The sequence below is a fragment of the Vicugna pacos genome, chromosome 3, assembly GCF_048564905.1.
Source record: "Vicugna pacos chromosome 3, VicPac4, whole genome shotgun sequence".
Taxonomy (NCBI): domain Eukaryota; kingdom Metazoa; phylum Chordata; class Mammalia; order Artiodactyla; family Camelidae; genus Vicugna; species Vicugna pacos.
Window position 1 is genome coordinate 56,598,949 of NC_132989.1, and position 21,312 is coordinate 56,620,260.

Consider the following 21,312-nt stretch of genomic DNA (forward strand, 5'->3'; position numbering starts at 1 on the left):
TCGTACACAACTTTCTATTTAGACCTCTCTTTAATAGCATTAAAGCATTATATTAAATTTTGAAGTCATTTGTGTATGAGTTCTGTTGTATTTCAAAACAGGAAGGAGGGCATTACAAAATCTTCAACATGAGGAAAGGTGTACTAAACCTAGTGGGCTGAAAGCCACAACGCTAGAGGATCAATTTTGCTGCCACAGTGAAACCTGCTTCATGACTTAGTGAGAAAAGAGAAGCCCTGTTATTGTTACCCAGTCCCTGAGCCAGACCCAGTGGGAACCCAATGAAGAGTGTCAAGTTTATGTAATTAAACCAATCAAATGTTGAAAATATGTTGAGGTCAGTCGGTGAAAAAGGATAAGGTCAAAGCCCCATCTTTAGTGGTAAGAGGAGGGTTGGGCGATGTCTCCAACAAAGGTTGTTCTTTGTTTTGGTGGACCCGACGGAATCCCCTCAGCTGTAACACCGTTCTGTGCTAGGATTGGAATCCCAGTTTACAGAACGATGGAAACCTTGATTATAATTTTTTTTAGAAAGATTAAAGTATAACCATTTCAAACTGTGGCAACTGAAGAAATTAAACCAAAGAGCTTAATTTGTGCAAGGTAGGCCCCAAATAAAAGGCCCCTGTGGGTATGAATTGCTTTCAGTACTATTGAAAGCCTCTATGTTTTCAGAGACATGGCAACAAAGAGGTAGTTACTGGGTCCCCACACACATGCACACATTTTTATAACACATCACACCCAGCAAACTGTGCTACTTGTCAGCAGCAAAATGACCTTCGACAAAGCCCACCACTGATGGATCGGGATTAACTTTCTATTCTGGGAGCAAGAATATCGTTCAGTATCTTTTGAGTGACTTTAATGCTCAGACCAGTAGCTTGCACAAACTGAAGTCATCCGCTTGCCCACAAGACAGGTAGCCAGCAAGCAGGGGCTGGGGGGGAGGGTGCTGGCTTTCCCACAGTTCTTTGTAAATGTGTCACTGTTGTGACCTCAAAGAGCAAAGGCTAAGAGTGAGAGAGAATTAGCCAGTCAGTGCGTCCTGTTTAATCCTCAGTGCGCTTTTGAAGATTGCCAGAGGAGATGCCCATTGGAGACATTTCTGACGTTTGTTGTTACGGTTATAGGAATGTCTTTTCACCATAAGAAGAGCTGAGGTAATAGAGTAGATGCTTTAAAATCTGTTATAGGTTTATTTTTATGAGTTAAGGTGAAAGAGTCTCTAATTTTAATTCCATTGGGAGATTTTCTTTCCCTATAAAAATCCATAGAAAAAAGATAGCCCTTAGTATTTGACTAGATTATGGATAAATGCATCAGCCTTAACATATTTTTAAGTATCTATTTTACAGTCATTATTTAACAGATCTAGGATTTGTGTTATAGAAACCCTATTAAAAGGATAAACAAATGGGTTTAAGCTAAATATTCTTTACCATAAATTGTTACAATCTTCTTTTTATGTAATTGGCCTTCACTTCTAAAATTGCTGGTGATGGAGACGTGTAACTACCATAAATGACCAAGGTCATCCCCACTGGGAAAAAATCTTCACTTGCTTTTCCCCTTCCTGTTGCTAGAGGTTGAGAATGATATGCTTCCTTCTCATTGCCCCCATTGTACCTTTTACTTATGTGTATTACAGCGCTCACAACCCTCATTGTATTTGTGTATTTGCATGTCTGTTATGCCCACTAAATTGTGTGTGCCTTGAGAGCTGGACTATGTCTTAATCATACTTCTATTTCTGAAGTGAGACAAGCAGACATTCAAGTAATGAATGTTTCAAAAGGTATTCCTCTTTCTCTCTTGAAACTGTCAACATGGAAAATTGCCACATTCTCAAGTAAGGCTAAGAGTCTCTTCCAGCTGTCGTGGTGGTTGACGCTATCAACCTCACTGCCACCCCCCCCCACCCGCCCACCCCCCGTCCTCACCCAGCACTGCTGCAGTTTCTACTTTGCATCCAAATCAAAATTTCTAGTTTCCTGCACTGGAAAGAAGAGGGATAGGCGTTTTTATCCAAAATGGTGAAAGTTAAGGAAAAGCCAGTTGGTAACCATAGGTCTGCTTTAGTCTTGACAAGAATGAGTAAGAGGGAAACGAGAGATTATATCATCTTTGTTCCCATACATTTAGGTTCTTTAAATAGCCAGAAATGATCAGAAACAAAATTCACTTCTTTAGATGCTGCCTTCATTCCTTGCACTTCTAACCCTACAGCATCAAATAAAATGATTACAGGGGATGGCTTCGCCTCACTCTCTAGTGCTTTGCAGAATGCAGTGCATTTTATAGACATCAACACTGCATCCTGTAGTCAACCCCACTCCTCAGACACTCAGCAAGCAGAGCAGCATATCATAGGATCTAACTGGAATGATGAAAGGATGAAAAGAAGGAATAATTAAGAAGATAATTAATGGTTAGGTCCATCACTGATATTTCTGTGATTGTTTTCGTTTGTTTAACTGGCACATAATCAAGGCTACAGAATTTAGGAACTGAAAAGCCAGTCATTTAAAGCATCATTTAGCAAACCAGATAAGCACATTAACTATGTGTAGCTACTTTAAAAAAAATAAAGCTACAGTGTGTGCTTTCTAGTAGTAAGTTTATAGTATTTGATATTGTATGTTTACTATTATTTTAGTTGAAATTGCTGTTAATTTTTAATTGCCCTTGAATCATGCAGTGGCAGAAGGATACTTTCTAAATTAGTCAAAAATAGCATAGGGTATAAAGACCTAATGTTGGCATCCATTACTGATAACTGTAAAAACATAACTTTTTAGAAGGAAAAGATGAATAGAAGTGAAAAATAAAATTGCCCTTTCTTACCTAAATTTTCCCCTTGGCGAGATTCTAAAGGTATCTATTCAGACAACTTTGTTGAAAGCTTCTTGACCTTGCAAAAAAAGACTGACTTGACTAAACTCAATTAATTGTTTTCTGTCTACAAACAATAATATCAGGCATAATATATTGTTTGATATTGACATCTGCAAATTCTGTTAGTTCTGTCTACCTTCAAAATAGATTCAGAATCCAACCACGTTACATCACCCATTATTGTAATGCCCTCCTAAGTCTTCTCCTGTCTCCTCCATTGCCCTCTCGCTACCTTATTCTCCAGTTGGCAGCCATCAGATTCTGTCGTGCTTCAACCCAAACCCTCCAAAAACTTCCCCACTCACTTATAGTGAAAGCTAAACCCTACAGTGATCTGCCACCCTCCTTGGACCTCTCTAACTATGTCATCTAATATTGTCTCCCCCACCCCCAGTCCATTCCTCCAGAGCCGCTAGCTTTCTGAATATTCCTAGAAACACCAGGCACCATCACTTCTCTGACCAGAGGTCACCTCCTTGCCTCTTTCATTTCTTTGCCCATATGTTGCTTTCTCACTGAGACCTTCTCCAACAGCCCTTTTAAAAATCGCATAGACGTACCAGCCCTCCTCATCTCCTCACTGACCTTCCCAACTTACTTTTTCTCTGTAGTGCTTCTCACCTTCTAAAATACTGTAAAATATTCTTATTCATTGTCTTTCTTCTTCCTCAGTGTAAACTCCATGAGTCAGGTTTTTTGTTTTTAATTGTTTTATGTGCATCTGTCTCCTCAACACATAGAACATGCCTGGTACACAGTAAGCAATGAATGTTTGTTGAATGAATGAATCTATAGACAAGACATTACCCAGCTCTTCCAATGGGCATAGCCTACTAAGTACTAAGATATGGCACAGATATTGGAAAATGTCTTGTCTGCTGGCTTACATTTAAATATTATTTAATTGAAGGGAGCATGGACCATAGGGGTGGAGCAAGACCTCATTAAGAATAATAGATCTCTGATTGGGAGAAATCAATATGAATTAAAACTATGTTAAATGACCGTTTGGTCTATCTTAGGCAAAAGGCTTTTTTTTTTTTTAATGTAAGCACCATTATATTCTGTAGAGTGTCTAACATGGTCTCTTGAAAGTTATATTGCTTATCTGTTTCAAGTTGTAAGATAGGTGCTGATAGAGTATTTTTGCCAATGATGGCTATGCCACTGAAATTTTGAATAGCAAAATGATTGAGAAGTGACTTTAGAAGGCCCTACACTGTTTTTGGTGTGGAAATATCTCTAGTGCTTTAATATCTTTGTTCTAATAGAAAAGAGTGACTGAGAGAGTAAGCAGTGTGGTGATAGATGGTTGATACTGGTTTTCCCTAGGAATGGCCTTGAGAAATAATCAACTAAATAGCAAGAAAATACGGATTGCCGCTACCTCATGGACATAGGGTTTTATAAATGTATTAGTTTCTTAACAAATATGAAAAGTGTTAAACATTAGGCACAGATTTTGTTTCTTTCGATCCTTCAGCCTCCAGAACCTCTTTTGCTGGCAAATAAAGATACAGTAATAAAGAAGGTGATGATTTGGGAGATTTACCATGGGGTTGGTTGAAGGTATTGGAAACCTCTTACACAATTGCATGTAGTTCCTGTGGGGTAAAAATCAAGCAAAGATTTTCATCCTCTGTTTGTAGAAGTTTAAATTTTTTCACCATAGATTTCGGAATCTGGAGTGTGTTCTTGTGTTTTGCTATTTGGAGAGGTGGTAGGTACATTTTTGACTGAATCTGTTATGCATTGTTGGTCGTTTGAGGGCAAGTAAAACCAAGTCAGTTGAAATAGAATAGCAATTGAAGTAAAGCAAGTGAAAATGAGGAAACAAAAATATCAAAACGTGCTGTCTTTTGTAGTTTTTTTCTTTTTACTAAATGAAGATTAATGTGAATGTACATATATATAAGAAAAATTTAAAGAATGTCTAAGGAAGACTGTGAGAGTTACACTTGCCTTTTAAGTGTTTCCAAAGCTTATCATCTCATCTAAAGGTCTATGTAGAGTGAAATGATTTGGTTACTCTTTTGACATGGATTCTATCGTAAATATGGCTTAAATATTCTCTCTGCTTATTATAGGTAGATGTATTTTATCTCTTCAACCCTTTTGTGAACTATTTGAGGTTGTAATGTATGTCCTCTGTTCTTTGGTTCATACCTAGTACCCCGCACAAAGCTAGGTAGAAAGAAGACATTTAATATGAGCCTTAAGAATAACTAAGGTTTTGAAAACTGAATCTACTTTTCATGCTTGCACCTGAATTCTGTGGGAGAAAATAAAGTTGTTGATGTGACAAATAAAACCTACTACAATGTGTTTTAGTGAGCAAAATTTTTTTAATGCAATCTTTCATGGCACATGAGAGTTGTAAATGAGGGTAGTAGCAGGTAGGGCAAGAGGTGGGGAAAAAATACAGCTCCTAAACCAGAGGTGAAATTTTCACCAGACCTTAAAGACTGTTCTCTGTTCTATATTGAAATTTATTCCCAAGGTCAAAAATTGAAAAAATGACCATAAATGTTAAATTATGCAGTTATCCTGGGCTCTATGAGGCCACTGAACTAACACACACATATTAAATTTCTTTTTTAATGTAAAATTAATAAATTAAAGGTGAGTCAAAGTTTGTACAGCTCATTTTAAAAATTACAATATGGAAGGTAAATACACTGCTGTGTGGGAATACATTGCTTATCTGTCACTGATAGCTAATGAATTCTTTCCTATTAAAATTTAATTGAAAAATCTTCAATGATATTTAAGCTTTCACAGAAGTGTAAACTACTGTGACTACAATTCACAATGCATTTAAAACAATTATTCTTTATCATTAAAGTTAATAATATGCACATTAACCTCTTATGTAGTCTAAATCAATATTGTAGTTTAAAAGATATGACCTCTGGACAGCTTTGTCTAAATATTGATTTCATTGTCATTTGTATAAGGTATCAAACAAATTACATGCTGCACTAATATCATTAATGCTGCCCCCATAGAGCCTCTGACTTTATGCGTTCTTATAATACAGGACATGACATTACAAAAATGTTGAGGACATCACAAAATATAATTACCGAGTGGATGAGATTTGACTGTGGCTGAGCAGTGTCGCTGTAAACATATGATAACTTCCAAATCCTTCACTCTTAGTGGACAGAAAAAAATGGTGCTCTTTAATATGCAGGCTGGTCGTTGAGGTTGTTTTCGAATGGCAGGACGTTTTCTGCCTCAGAGGGTCTAATTTACCTTCTTGTGATGCCATAGATATTCCAGAAGAGAATCTAAAGTCACATTAAAATGTTGTAATTCTGTGATATAGCAGTTTTCCCCAAATAAACTTGTTGAGAAATTCGTTACAAGTTATTAGTGAGTCAGATGATTTGGGACATACATGCACTAAAGTAAAGGAGCTGAACCTTTCAAATGATCATTGAATTAAATAAAGACTGATTTAGGAAGGAATGGACACGTATCACATTTCCCCTTATAATTGGCAGTAATAGTATTATGTTTGTTAAAAAAAAATTGCAAATTAAAATCCCAGCTCTATAATTTGCTCTCTTTTACTTTTTTCAGGTTCTATATTGCTCAGAGTCACAATTGTTAACATCACCCAGTTACATCTAACTCTATTTTGATGGGCTTTTTTTTTCAATTTTAAAAGCTGCACTTTACTTTTTGTTTTCTATGAAACTTTTTAGGAAAGAGATGTGGTCATGATCCCGACACTGTGAACTGTGAGTGCTATTTACACTGAAAATGTTCCCCACGTCTCTTGCAGGTAAAAGTGACCCGTTTTGTGTGGTTGAACTGAACAATGATAGACTGCTAACGCACACCGTCTACAAAAATCTCAATCCCGAGTGGAACAAAGTCTTCACGTTGTAAGTAGTCATTACCATGAGCTAATTTAAAAAATGGTGCTACATGATACTTATTTTTGAGATTTTTGTGTGTTTATTCTTAACTGATTAACAACTCAGTGCCTCTGGCCTGCCTTCGCTAGCAGCAATGAATTGCGCAATTGCATTACCTTCCTGAGAGTGAAACCTGGGGAAAGGGTATGCCATTTTTCTTTGTTTTCACAGATTTTTTTTTTTAACTGTGAGTTTTCTATATGATTTGACTAAGGATTTTGCTCCCATTAACTGAATTGCTATACTGCTTCTTCCTTTTATACTTTCTATTGAAATTCTCCCCAATTGCATTGACACCAAGGAGGACAAAGCTCTATTTGTTCTATTGCTCAAATCAGCAAACAATCCGGTCTCAAATTCGGCAGATGTTTTAGTTTGGGTTTGTTGCATTTTAGCACAATAAGCATACTAAGTACTGTCCCAGTTACCAAAACACCCTTTGAGTTAATTTTCTTTTTGTTTTAAAAAGTTTGTGAATCTTTTCTATCATGCACTGTGATAGCTGCTAAAACTATACCATAGTATTTCCTAAGTGGTGGTTTTAAATTGGGCTTTAGAAATGAACTCTGAACAAAGGAAAACTCTCCAAACAGAAGTACTTCTTAAAAGTTTTCTAATGTAGTTTTTTTTTTTGTCTATAAGAAACTGCTAAATTCCTCATTAATTTCTTATGTCTCTGCTTAAGAGCCAGTAACTAATCAGATTTAATTATCTGACCAAGTTATCTTTAAGGAATTTCACATTTTTATTAGAGATGAAAGCCTGGTCAGGAGACCCGCACTCTTAAGGTTGTGGAGAGTGTTTTTCTCTAGAATGCATATTGAATGAATAGGTTTGATTATTATCAAAGCCATTAATTGATTATACTCTGATAAAGCCTCTTCTCACATGTGGTTGCAGTCTTTCAGTAATGAATATATTCATTTTTTGTTTTCTCTTAATTCATGTTTTCTTGGTAAACAGCTTGATCAGAGAATAAATGCTGTCAACAATCGGGGCTTATTTTTCCAGAAACAAAAATATGAAGAGCTTGCAGTTGTTTATTAACATATGTTGTCTTTGGAACATAATGGAACACTACTTAATTTCTATCAATGTTACATTTTTTCCATTCTGTACCCTGTGTTGGTTAATTTTTACTATAAACCTGATGGGATTAAGTCAGTGTTTTGGAGAGCTGTAGATAAAAGGTTGTACTATTATAATAAAAATTATTTAAAATATGCTATGACTTTTGCTGTTATTAAACCTGGTAGTGTTTTATGTGGGAGTAATAAGATAGGAATTATTGTAATAATAACAAGAAGGAAAAAATCAGTGCCACTTATTGATGGGGTTTTTTTCTCACAATAACTTAGTCTGTACCTATCCAAATGGAAATTGTATTTTATTAAAAAATTATGACTTAAAATTACAGTGGTATTCAAAGTTCCAGCTAACGGAACCGTCACTGTAGTCAACTAAGGTGCATTGTGGGAAATTCTGTCAGCTACCAAGCTACCTTATGTATGTGTATGCAAATAGTATACATAAACCACTTACATACCATATCGGCTGAAGCTATCTAAATTTTCAAAAGCATTTTTGTTCTTGTTCCCCACTGATGAAGTCTTTTTTTCTTAAATTTATTTATTATGCAGCAACATTAAAGATATCCATTCAGTTCTTGAAGTGACAGTTTATGATGAAGATCGGGATCGAAGTGCTGACTTTCTGGGCAAAGTTGCTATACCGTTGCTGTCTGTAAGTTTTATTCACCTGACACACTGCTCTGTGTTGCTTTTGCTCAAGAAAAAAAAAAAAACCCTCAGCTCTATATCTGTCATTTCTCAACCAAGGTCTGTAATAAGAACACTAAAAATTTTAACATACTCAATTCACGGCCATGTTGAATCCCATGATAGTTAATTTTTCCTGACAGACTTGATCCTGGTAATGAACAGGTACTTGTCAGAATTGCCACAGTTGTTTTGGGTTCTCTGTCAGTTTCAGCAGCTGGGGGTCAAAGGTCACCGAGGGAGTGTATTCAGTGGAGACTGCGAGACAGACGGCTGTCATGTCCTTTTCCCGCAGATTCAAAATGGTGAACAGAAAGCCTACGTCTTGAAAAACAAGCAGCTGACAGGGCCAACAAAGGGGGTCATCTATCTTGAAATAGATGTGATTTTTAATGCTGTAAGTCTTAACTTTGGCTTTTTTGTACTGCTAAAGAGTTCAGTTTCATGAAAGCTTTTGTTCCTGATTTGTAGAGAATTTCTGTCATTCCTCATTTTCTCTAAACCTTGATGTATCCTGGAGAATACGCTTCTGCCACTGCCTGGCACACCCACACTTTGTGTTGTAGTCGGCGGCTGCCGCTGCGGCTGTGCTCTGGCCGCTGCCTGCCGGCGTCAGAAACGGAGGCGCGCACATGGGCCACTGTATACTTTTATATTTTATGAGCACAGCAGCTGGGACTTTGAAACTTTAGAAATGATTGCAAATTGAATTGCGTGAAAAACTTGTAAACATTTGTAATCTATTAATCCATAACAGACACATATGTTGATGTGTAGGTGAAAGCCAGCTTACGAACATTAATACCCAAAGAACAGAAGTACATTGAAGAGGAAAACAGACTTTCTAAACAGGTAAAAAGCAAGGCAAGATTAATCCCTCTGGGAAGACCTGATTGTATCTGTAAAACATCTAAGTTAATTCAAATAAACTTTGGAGGTGTGGAGGGGGGAAGACTATGGAATTTTGGATCATCTACTGATGTAAAATGGCTCTTTCTTTTCTTCTTTCTTTTTCTCTCTTCTCTTCTTTCCTTAAAAGATCAAACAAGGACAATACCAAACTAATAAGTGGAGGGGGGTGGTCAGGAAGGGAAGGGGATACTGTAGGCGCTGCAGAGGATGGATATGTATTCATGTGTTAGCAGAAGAATGATCATTTTGAACATAAAATACAATTCGATTGCCATAGGGTGTGTAAATGAGAACACCAAAAGCTGAGGTTCAAATATATGTCCAGACCACCCACAGGTATGATGCAGGTGTGTGTAAGGCGAGCCCAGCCTAAAGCTCTTCCCTCTAATCCACAAGAGAGGGGGCTCTATCTTTGAAGGAAAACCTTCCTGTTAATTAGATTTGGACCATGATCTTTTAGAAGTGAACCTTTATTGGCATTTTTAGCTAAGAAAATAGAAAATCAGGAACCCTGGTTTTCCTGTCATGAAGGAATTTTAAATTAGCCTTGATATCTCGTAATTAGACTTGCAGTTTTAAATACAGATTGATTTTGGTTAAGAAAAGAATCCTAAGCCACCCCTTGAAAAAACTGCTTACTTCCAATTAACACAGCTAAAATAAAATGTACTTGTTATGGCTGTAAAATTAACAGAACTCATTTGTGTATGTTGAAATCTTTAATAATTTCCTGTGCTCTTAGAAAACTAAAGATAGTTTTGTTTTTAATTCAATCAATTCACTATAAGCAGTGGGATCTTTGGTTGTTTAAAGACAGTGCATGAGTTACAAATGTAATATCTATCTGAATAGAAATATAGATTACATTTTTCCATAATTGTAGATAACAGTAATAAAAGTAGCTCTTAGAGGAAGGTGATTGATCAGGGGCCAAGGAAACAAATAAGGAGACTCTTCACTTTGCCTGAAAGAAATGTTAACAACTTGTTTAAACTGGTATCTGTGTACATGCATCTCATATATATATATGTATAAGTAATACATATATGTGTATTTTTTCCATATGACTCAGTTAACTTTACATAGCTACTTCTTTAAAATAGCTGATCAGCCCTGAGGTGTATTTGGAAGTAGCAAAATACTAACCTGCAGACATATCACTCTAATTATTAACATAGCTTTAGGTAAATTTTTGAACCTTATTTAGTGTATGGGCTGGTTTTTTAAATATCTGTAGTCATGCCTTAGTTTAAAATTTCAAATTTAAATTATATCAATTCTCACAGACCTCTTTTTTCTTGTTCCATATCTTAGTTTATTTGCTGCCTTTGTTTTTAATTAAAGTATAGTTCATGTACAGTCTTACATAAGTCAAGGTATACAATATAGTGATTCACAATTTTTTAAAGGTGATTCTCTATTTATAGTTATCATAAAATATTGGCCATCTTCCCCATATTGTATAGTATATCTTTGTAGCTTATTTTATACATTATACTTTGTCATATACCTTTTTTAGTAAAAGATTTTATAAAGTATTTGATTACTATATATTTTTCCCTAACTTCAAAATTATGAAAAAGTAATAAGAAAATATAGGTGAAATTTATTGTGGGAAGGAGAGAGGGTGAGAGGTGAAGAGGGAAAAAGAGAGAGAATGGGACTACAATAGTAAGAAAGGGAGAATCCTACTGAAATGGTGGGAAAAAAACAGTTTTCTATAATAAAGGAATACTTGACAGATTTTTCTCTAAGGCCCTAGAGAAAAACATCGCAAGTTATCCATTTTCCTTTGAAATATCTTGAAATTAAAGCATTTAAAGAATTTATAAATCACAAGATTTAAGAATCTTTAAATATATGTAAGGTTCATAGTATATAAATAGGAAAAAAATGTTTTTGACCTCTTGGAGATTATTTTTTCTTTTGAACAAAGGTAGCCCAACCTGCGTGATAATATTATTTGTCAAAATATATTTAACTAATAAACTGCTGTTATAATTTAGTTCTTTCCACCTTCTCCAGAGATACTTTTTTTCCCCTAACTTATGAGCCAAATTGCTTGGTATATCCTTACAACTTTATTAAGTTTCTGAATCCATTTTAAATCACACTGAACTTGAAGACTTCTGTAGTATATCTGATAGGTTTTAGTGTTTCAGATTCTAACAATATTTTCATCTTCCTTACAGCTGCTGCTAAGAAACTTTATCAGAATGAAGCGTTGTGTCATGGTGCTTGTAAATGCTGCATATTACGTTAATAGTTGCTTTGACTGGGATTCACCCCCAAGGAGCCTCGCTGCTTTTGTGGTATGCTCATACTGTATTACTCACATGGTTCTTCATTAAATTCAGTAATCATAGCTGCGTGTTTCTGTGGCTATAGTAACAGTTCTGTTAATCTGGCCATTTTAAATTTCTATTTTGAAACTTGCCTGGACAGATTTACCGTGGGCAGGAGCTGATAGATTGTTCAAGGTCTGAGTCCAAGAATATATCTCCTCAGATTTCCGGAATGCAAGACATCTCAGCCAATGTACAATTTTTTCTGTGACAGTTAAAAAGTAGAATTTTACATATTGCATAATTCTACATACCAGTAGCAGAGCCAAGAAAAGTCCTTAGTGGTAAAAAAAAAAAATTAATAATCTTGACCATCCTCTTTTTAATTTTATTTGTTCTGTAGATTTTTTTTTTTCAAAATATGAAAATCATTGGTAGTAGAATGCCAGTTGGTAATACTTTAAGAGGTGAATCAGTCAAATGTGCGTGTGATCTATTTAAGACACATTTTATTGTTTGAGATTTCCAGTTTTTAAAAAAGCACAAGTGAGAATTTGCTAGATCCAAATAGTCCTCTGACAGTGTTGATCTTGTAGCCTTTTACTTTGGTTATTTAAAAACTGCTGATGAGACTAACTTGCAGAGCTAGAAAATCTGAAAGAATACTTTCCTCTGTGCTTCAGCTGGGATTTTCTGTACTCACGTTATTTTCGCTTATTCAGGATTTCAGTCTGAAGTTTAAGTGGAGTCCTGCTTTTGAAATCTTTTTTTTTATTGTCATATTTGTTAGAATATGAGTACCTCTTGTGTCCGTATAGTTTCCAGTTTAGCAGAATATGACTTTATTATGGGGACTTACAGAAAAGAGCCTTAATTATAGTAACAAATCAACATTTTTAGTATTACCATTCAAATGAGTGTATGCACATCTGTTTAGTACTTTGAGCTCTGTCCTCCTCTCAGGCTGTGTATGGGACTTTCATTAATGTCTGAGGACATGGAACAAAGAGTGTGTATGTCCCTTTGTGTTGTAAGTTACCAGAAAGTTAGGCAGCCTGCTTCCCATAGACATGTTGTTGTTTCCTTAGAGAAAGCGATTGTCATCATCATTTTTAGAAAAGAAAATCTGCCTCTTCCAATATTCTTTTATGTAGCTCCTTCACGTAATTAATACATTGGAGTATGGTTAAGCAAACTTTTATTATAATTTTTCACTATCTTAAAGTTACTTGGATTTTAATGAGGAGAAAATGATACTGAGTTTCTGTGTGTATTTTAAGCCATTACGTCTAGGTTTCAGAGGCCTTAGAGCAGACGCAATAATATTCTACTGAAAATGTCATGCTGCCATCTTTGATTCATACCTTCCAGAGTCATTCCCCACAGCTATTTGTGAAGTTTGAAAACAGAGAAACCTGTAAAATTATATAATTTGTTCAGGAACATTCATTTTGAACTCTTTAGCGTTACAGTGTGTGTGTAAGTCTTCATAAACTTTATCTGGCTTCTAGAGGTCACTCATGTACAATGCATTCAAGATGGCAGGCCTTTTCACAATTTCCTTCTGACTGAGAAAAAATCAGGCACTGAAACTGTGAGAAACTTAACTACATGTACATGATAATACTTGAGTGATTTCATTGTAAGGGAGTCAAAATTCACTAGGGGAAGAAATGTAGTCATCTCTGTCTTAGCTGGTGGTCAGTTTCTAACAGACTCGGTCTTACAAGCCACAAGCTGAATACAAGATGCTTTCAGAAGAAAGGGTGATGGTGGGAGGTGGGCACAATAAAGGTAGAAAAAGGGACTCCAGACGTGGATGGTGAAAAAAGAGGCCAAAAACTACAATACGAATGCATGTTAACAGTACTTTTGCGAATAAACAGTAATATTAACTGTTTCATTGGGGGAAAAAAGAAAAAAGGCATGCAGTTATATTCCACTAAATGCAACTGAAACAATGAATAGTAAAACCCAGTTCCATTTATCTAGATCTGAACCAAGAGTTCCATGAAAATAGGACCCTGCCGTTTTCACCTGGGTCCAGTGTCTGGACCTGCAGTGTCCAGCTTTAAGCGGGCTCCCAATATAAATGGTGGTCTAAATTAATAGACAACCAGTGATCCAGTCAGTCAATCTGAAGATTTTTTTCTTATGTGGAGAAACTTTCTTCAGTGATGCTAGAAAAGTAAGGTTTTGCTCTAATAAAGCTGGTTATTAAGTGATGATACACATGGCTTAATGCTTTGTAGTAATTTTTCCTAGATCTTCCATTTAAATTCCAAACTACTTCATAATCCCCTCTCAATCATCTGTTTTAACTTCAAATTAAATTCTGATACCAAAAAATTCTTACATAATAGCAACAACTAATATTTATTAAGAGTGTATGTGCCAGAGAACTGTTTTTCAGGCAGTAAAGCACAAAAGTGCTTTGCATGCGTTAATGAATTTAATATTCCCAGCAACCATATGATGAGGGAGATACTATTATTTTCCCAATAGACGGAGAAAGAAGCTGAGGCACAGAAAAGTTGAGTACTTTGCCCAAAGCCACACAGAAGATATTATTTCCTTTCTAAAAGAGCTTTTAAAATATGTATCTTATAGTCTTAAGATCATAACAATTCAGGAAAAAAAACTGTAGTAGGATTTTTATTCATCTTGTAGCTATTAAATGATGTATTTAAAAATGAAAGGTTTCAAAGATCTTACTGCATAACCAGAACCTTTTTAGGCCAGTTTATTGAAAAGAACTGCTTTACATTAGGAGAAGCTATGAGCAGTACCCCATTGTTACAAACATATTGTTCCCATCATCCCTTGTTGATGGGTCTCGGGTCTTTTATTGTAATATTGGTTCCACTTGGCCCACTTTTTCATAAATGCAGCTGCCTTGTGGAGCACACGCATTTGTACCATTATGCCGCTTGGTTTTAGGCCCAGATCAGTAAACTTTATAATGTTTAAGGGTCTTTTTTCTCTTCGGCTTGCTTTTTCTTTTCAAATTTACTCTCCAAAAATAAATGTAGAATAACGAAATCAAAACGGAAAAGCAATAAATTTTTGTCCCAATGTCAGTTAAAGAGGAGAGCGTGAGAAATGCTAGTGGAGAGCCGCTCCTACCTCTTTGATGCTACCTCCGTGCTTGGTGGGAGGTTCAAAGCCTGCTGGCGATGCTGGAAGTGGAAATGGGCCTGGGCAGTGATGGATAAAATATAAGCAAACACATTCCTGGGAGTGTCCTTGTTGTTGTGCGCTGTGCTTTACGTTTTTAAATTTTACTGTCAATATTGTGTGCCTAAGAGCAAACTCAGGCATTTGCGGAGCGGAAGGCACTAGTGCTTGTCTTTTGGAATCATCTATTGTAGACATAGAAATGTCTCATAAATTGGGCCTAATTTTCATCAGGCTCTTGACCAGACATTTGTGTTCTTGTGGATGTCAGTGGGTGCAACACAGGAAAAAAGAAAAAAGAGTGCACGTTCTCTCTTTCTGTTCAGTACTGTCATTCCTCACTGTAATGAGCACAAAAATAATTGGACAACTGAGCTATCAGTAAAAGGACACACTTCAGTGTGCGTCAAAGAATTATTTTACAGGACAAACTTTAATCTTTAAATGGGATTGTAGATAATTTGTGGTACCATCTGTCCATTTGGAATTGTTTTAGCCTTTTCTGTCGTTATACAGTAAGTGCCGCTGTGTTTAACATTAACATTTGATATTTTACACATTTAATTTCTGTTCTGCTGTGTGGTCCTTAGGGAACGGAGCGCTAGTGCTACATGAGAGAGACAAAGTATTGATCAGTTAACATTTCAGCTACATTTATGTATGTCGCAAAATTAATGAAAATGCCAGACAAAAATGTCAGAGTGCACAAAAAGGTAGAATTTAAATTTGGTAGTTTAATGAAAAGTTTAAGATGTGCATTATCAAAAATGTCCTCTTGCCTTTAAAGTACAATTCCTAACAGAATAACTAAAGGGAGGCACATATTTTACTTAGAGGAACAGTGAACATGAATTATGAAGGGATGTCAACTCCTCAAAGTACCTTGTGTTCCAAAACGGCGTGTTTGAATCTTTAACTGTTGCTTGTAGAATACATTTGTTTCTGCTCATATCTTGAGGGCTACTGGCTTCAACCCTCCGTGCTGACCAGCCTACAAGACAGGCTCCCTACTGAGATTCTCCCCCTAGGTTTTCCTTGGTATCCATGCATTCCTTTTGTGTCAAAACTGAGAATTCCCTCTTTGGCAATTCATTGAGGCCACTCTGGTTCATTACTCGTTCCTTTCTGGGTCCTTTTCAAATGCCTGGTTTTCCTTTGCTCCCAGATCATTTGAGCTCCACCTTCATTCAGTCCCCATTTTAGTAAAGGATCACACTCGGGACAACAGCGACTCTCAGAAAAGCTGGGCCATTATGTGAGAAAAGAGAAAAAACAGATGATGTATGCAAAGAATGACATGAGGCAGCTCTGTGTAGCCAAATGATTTAAAAAAAAAATGAAGGAAGCACAAGCAACGGAGAAGGAACCGAACTTGCAGAAGCGATAGGAATATAATACAATGATCTGAAGACAATAGGGTCCCGAGAACACCGCACCAGGTACTTCCTGTGTACAGAGCCAGCTGCTATTAAACAACATACGGATTTTTCTAAAAGTTATTTCAAACGATAAGGACATTTTAAGTGGCCTTCATGTTCACGCACTAAAAGGGGAGCATTGCTTAAGAAGAAATATCAATGTGAAAACAAAGACATGTCAGCATCACTGGTGGTTCAAATGCCAGTCAATGCAAGTAGTAGCCTTCCTACTACTGAACAATACGTACTGGGCAGATGGGAGGTAACTTTACATTTCAACAGAAACTTCCATTTGAAAGAATTTAAGAGACACCAGTAATACCACACCGACAAAATTATGCTTTCAGGTCTAGAGCAAATTTCACATGATTTTTATAGAAGCTTTTGCTGTTGTTGTTTTGCTACTATTTTTTTCTTTTTCGTGCTAGCAGAAGAATTGGAAATGTTCCCAGTGTAATTTTTATTACTTCCCCCACAACAGAAAAACAGAAGGACCCATGAAAACCAAAGACACAAGTATTAAAGCAAAATGATCTATAACTGATGGGCCTGTCCTTGTGTTCTTGAATTCTCTAAAGTTATGTAAATCTAAGCTTCCAAGCCCCTTTGCCCTCCCTTCTTCATATACGCTTTCCTCTGACAAAAGCACTTGCTAAGTTTTCTGAGCACTACTTCCAATTTAATTTATACACATTTTAAAGGTACATTTAACATTTCCTTCACAATCGTCTAAGTGAGGAAAAAGGCAAGCCTCTATAGAATTTCATTGATTTAGAAGGTTGTATACCTCCAAAGTTGCCTCAAATTGCTTTTACAAAGTCAAAGACTATCGACACTTAAAAGATTCTAGCAGTATACTTTTTCAGCAAATAGGTTGTGTGCCCAGTTCTTACGAACGTGCTGGCACTTTGAGTTGATATTCAAAATACACATTTTTTTCCCCCAAATTTATTTGAATTACATGGAAGAAAATCTTTTTGCAAGCATCGGCCTATGAAAAGATAGGATTTCTTAAGTGGTGTTGTTCGTAAAGCAGCCTGTAAATTCTTGCAACTGCGTAAAAGCCCCCCAAAGACCACAATTTAGAAGTGACTTGAGTTTTAGAATTGATTACAATGAGCTAAAATCAGATGTAAATGGAATAAAGCATTTTGATTAGATTTCTCTAAATCCTTGAGGAGCGAGGCTATAGTTCAGTTTATAGATCTATTGCTATATTATTGTGTAGTCTTTTTGTTTTATTTTTATAGATCTTATATATACCAACGCAGCACTTCCTCAAATCAGCGCTTAGCTTTCTTTAAATGGTGCCAATGCCCTTTTTTTTTCTTTCTTTCTCAGCAGATGTCAGCAAAAGGGCCTCCTGCTCTTTGGAGAGAGATAATCACATAAGCCACAGTCTATGACTCTCCAAAAAGCTTATTCCTTTAAAATTTTATATTTACAATAAGAAGAATTTAGTTCGTATGACATCACCCACGTGTTTTCTATTATTTCTCCTCTCCCTCCTGTGTCCTCTAAAGCAGAAAGTAGTAAAATGCTATAATCTGGGGACATTTTTTTCCATGGGTGATTTGAAGAAAGTAAAATTATTTCACTTTTTCTCAGGTACAGGGCTTTTGTGCTATATTTTAATCAAACATAAACTGCAAATGTCGCCAGCATAACTCTGATATCGTACTGAATAGGAACTAGCCGTCTCATGAACTGTAGTGGTGTGTGTGGTGAAGGTCAGGGTGACACCAGTGCCTCATTGTGGTCCCCCAGCTGTATGGCTACTGTCCCGTTTTGCCTCAGGTAGCCTCCTTACATTACATATCAGGTAGTTTCAGCCTCAAAACCTTCATTGGACCCTTAAAATATATGTTGTTTGGTCCAATTTTACAGCTACGTTGACTAACAATGAAAATTAGAAAATAAGGAAATCAGAGATGTCTCACTGTCTGTCCTCAGACTCCTAAATCAACGTTTCTTATCCTCTGAAGAATTTTCTGCCCTTCTGCTTCAATTTAAATTGTTAGGGGCGTGCATTCTGAGCAAAAGAGCAAGCCATATTCCATTGCGAAAATATTATTCCGTAAAGTCTTTTCCAAAGGAAAAAGTTTGAATGAATAAGATAATTGAATAATTTATTTCAGTAAAATTTTGCAAGGTGAGAGCAGTAACTCTTATGAAAGATTGTAAATTAAAACAGAAATGCACTCACTAATCTACTTTAGACAGTAACTTCACGTATTTGCAAGCCCTTTTGTATTGGGTAAATATTAGGAAGTAAGGAGTAAAATGCTTTCTGTTGTCATATTTTTCTATTGTGACCAATTATAAAGCCATTCCTTAGAATTATGACGTATTAGAGTGAATTTACCAAGTGAGAAGCTAACCTGAAATGCTGTTAAAGGAAGTTTTTCATCCTCCCTTTTCTTGCCACCATTTTGTCACGTTTGAAGATTATAGTCAGATTTGAATATAGAGGCAGTGGTCACTCTTGCCATAGTAGGTCTGTGGCTTTTGACACTGTGTTACATCCTCTATTTTGCCATGATGACAGAGATCCAACACTCAGCGAGTAGTCACATTGGGGATCAGTAACAGGGAAGATGAAAGAGTGACCATTTCTTGCATTCACACCAGTCATCAACCACTGGCTCAAAGGGAGGTAATGAAGAGAAAATCAGAGAAAAGCTAAGAAGCAAGGAAAGATAGAAATTATATCAGAGTATAAACAGATGTTTAGATAAAAATGAAAGGCAACCCAGATTCTAAGGATGAGAAAAAAAGATTTTAGAGATGAAACTTGGCTTTTTATTTTGTCTTAAATCAGTGTTTCTCAGTTTTTTTTCATATTCACCCCCCCCCCAAGGAGAAGCTTTTCATTTAATTTAATGAGAAAAATGAAATACTGAGAAATAAGGTTTTTCTCAGGGAGTATTGAGCTTTGGAGGGCCACAAATCATTGTAATAGCTAAGATTTTTTTTCCTGCTCTCCCCCAAAAACCAATTTTTTCCCCCTTGGGTGCCATCTCACCCCCGTTGAGAATGCATGCTCTAGATGAGGTTTAATGTGAGTTTAACTATGTTTACTTTCATGCTCTTGGTGGTAAAGTCTAGTTTAGATTTTTCTGTCATTTGCATACAATGTATATTATTCCCATAGCTAATCAGTCTGGAGAAAGAGAATTTGTGATCTCTATACAAAAGTACTGACTGCACTGTAGCCCAATGAAAGGAAAGGTTTTGTTTGACTTCATAGAGATTAAAGACTTGAATCTTCCCCTTATGAAAACCCATGAGAGTTTTCTTTTCTCCATCAATTCCAAGGGTGCGTTGTTGTGCTTCATTGAAATGGACAAGTGGGGTGAACATTAATTCTGGCCTAAGTAATATAACCTCCATCATTATAAGAATTAGATGGCTTTGGTCCATACGTTGTACTGTATTTATGAGTAATAGATAACCTTTATAGTCTTAAATGAATATCATTATGTCAGAGGTATAAAAGCATACTTCATTAGGCTTGATTACCTATTAGATCCTCATTGGAAGGGAAGGAAAAAGAAATAGGAAAGTCATTTAAAACTGTGGAGATACAATGAAGATACTGGCTATTCTGCATGGCTAGTTCCCCAGTTCCCCATGGATATTAAAAAAAAACAACAACTTGTACTATTGTAATTTATCTATAATATGTAAATATATGATGTTTCACATCTCACTTAGCTACCTACACATAATTCTACTGCATTCTCCATAGTTAGCATTCTAAACAGTTTCTGCCAAGCAGACTTCAGGCAATACTTCTATGTTTAAAACAAGAATATGTCATCCAATTTTGTCATAAATTGTTGGTGACTTAAATATTATTTTTCTTAGTCAGAGAAATCTTTTGGATTTAATTTCAAATAAGGGATTTCCAAGGTAACAAGTAGTCCATTAATTACCCACAAATTATTATACTGAGGTTGCATTAAAGAGGTGTTATATTTTGCAGTGACTTAGTAAAGTAATGAAAATTAATTCATAAATGTAGAAGTTCAGATAGCAGAAGCCACTTTTTCTAGTTAGGCAGCAATATTGAAAACTTGGCTGGTTTTGTTTAAATTATTTTCAGTAGAGTTTGGTTCTTCCCCTGCAAGAGACTATTGCACCAGGAGCCTGGTGTTTATAAGAGAGACCTTTAACCTAGGTTCTGCTAGTCTGGGTGTGCCCTGTTTCCTTCATTTTTTAAATGATCAGAACATGAGCCTACTACCACAATTTTGTTTCTAAGTCGTAAATATTGGTTGATGTGTGGTTGAAACTATGTATTTTTTCAAATAGACTCACAGCCTCTAAACAGCATGTAGAAGTCTGTTTTGTAAGACAGCTACTTAGACCTTGGAACACATTTCCCCGTAGTGGCAGTGTCGTAAGTAATGACGTAGAGCCCCTCACAAAGCCTGTCAGTCCCTTCATGAGTACTAGCTGTAGAATGGAGATATCACGGGTAGAAGGTAGATTCAGCGCAGTCGTGACTTGGTGCTCAGGATGCCAGGAACACACCTACCCCAGTCCTACCTTCAGGACATGGCACCTTCCTCATGACAAAGGCAAGGGGCCTCAAAGATGGTGATTATATGGCTTTTAAAAGTGCAGGTGAAGTCATAGAATGTTACAATTAGAAGGGGGCTTAGAAATCATTTTACAATAGAGGAAATTAAAGTGCTAGAAGATAAAGGGGCTTCCTGAGACACAGATGGTCTTCCCACAACTGTCGGCAGTGGAGGCTTCGAAGACAGCAGCACTGAGGAGACAAGAAGGCTGAAGAGTGAGAGAGCGCACGGGCAAGCGAGCAAGCGATCTATCCTGAAGTTTATGAGTCAGGTTGTCCTTAAGGAAAAACAAGTGTCTGCCACTGTCCTGTAGAATGCTAAGAATG

The 21,312-nt window shown here is 36.3% G+C and overlaps 1 protein-coding gene across 10 annotated transcripts in view; it reads left to right on the forward strand.

Moving 5' to 3' along the window:
* MCTP1 (multiple C2 and transmembrane domain containing 1) overlaps positions 1–21,312 on the forward strand; it is a 604,116-nt gene that overhangs the window by 438,320 nt on the left and 144,484 nt on the right. For 9 of the 10 annotated variants that reach the window (XM_072958382.1, XM_072958380.1, XM_072958377.1 and 6 more), the window contains 5 exons: positions 6,692–6,794; positions 8,468–8,570; positions 8,901–9,002; positions 9,383–9,457; positions 11,710–11,829. In XM_072958382.1, coding sequence (XP_072814483.1) covers positions 6,692–6,794; positions 8,468–8,570; positions 8,901–9,002; positions 9,383–9,457; positions 11,710–11,829 — 503 coding nt within the window. The remainder of the gene's footprint in view (positions 1–6,691; positions 6,795–8,467; positions 8,571–8,900; positions 9,003–9,382; positions 9,458–11,709; positions 11,830–21,312) is intronic. The other variant, XM_072958381.1, reaches the window with a different exon arrangement.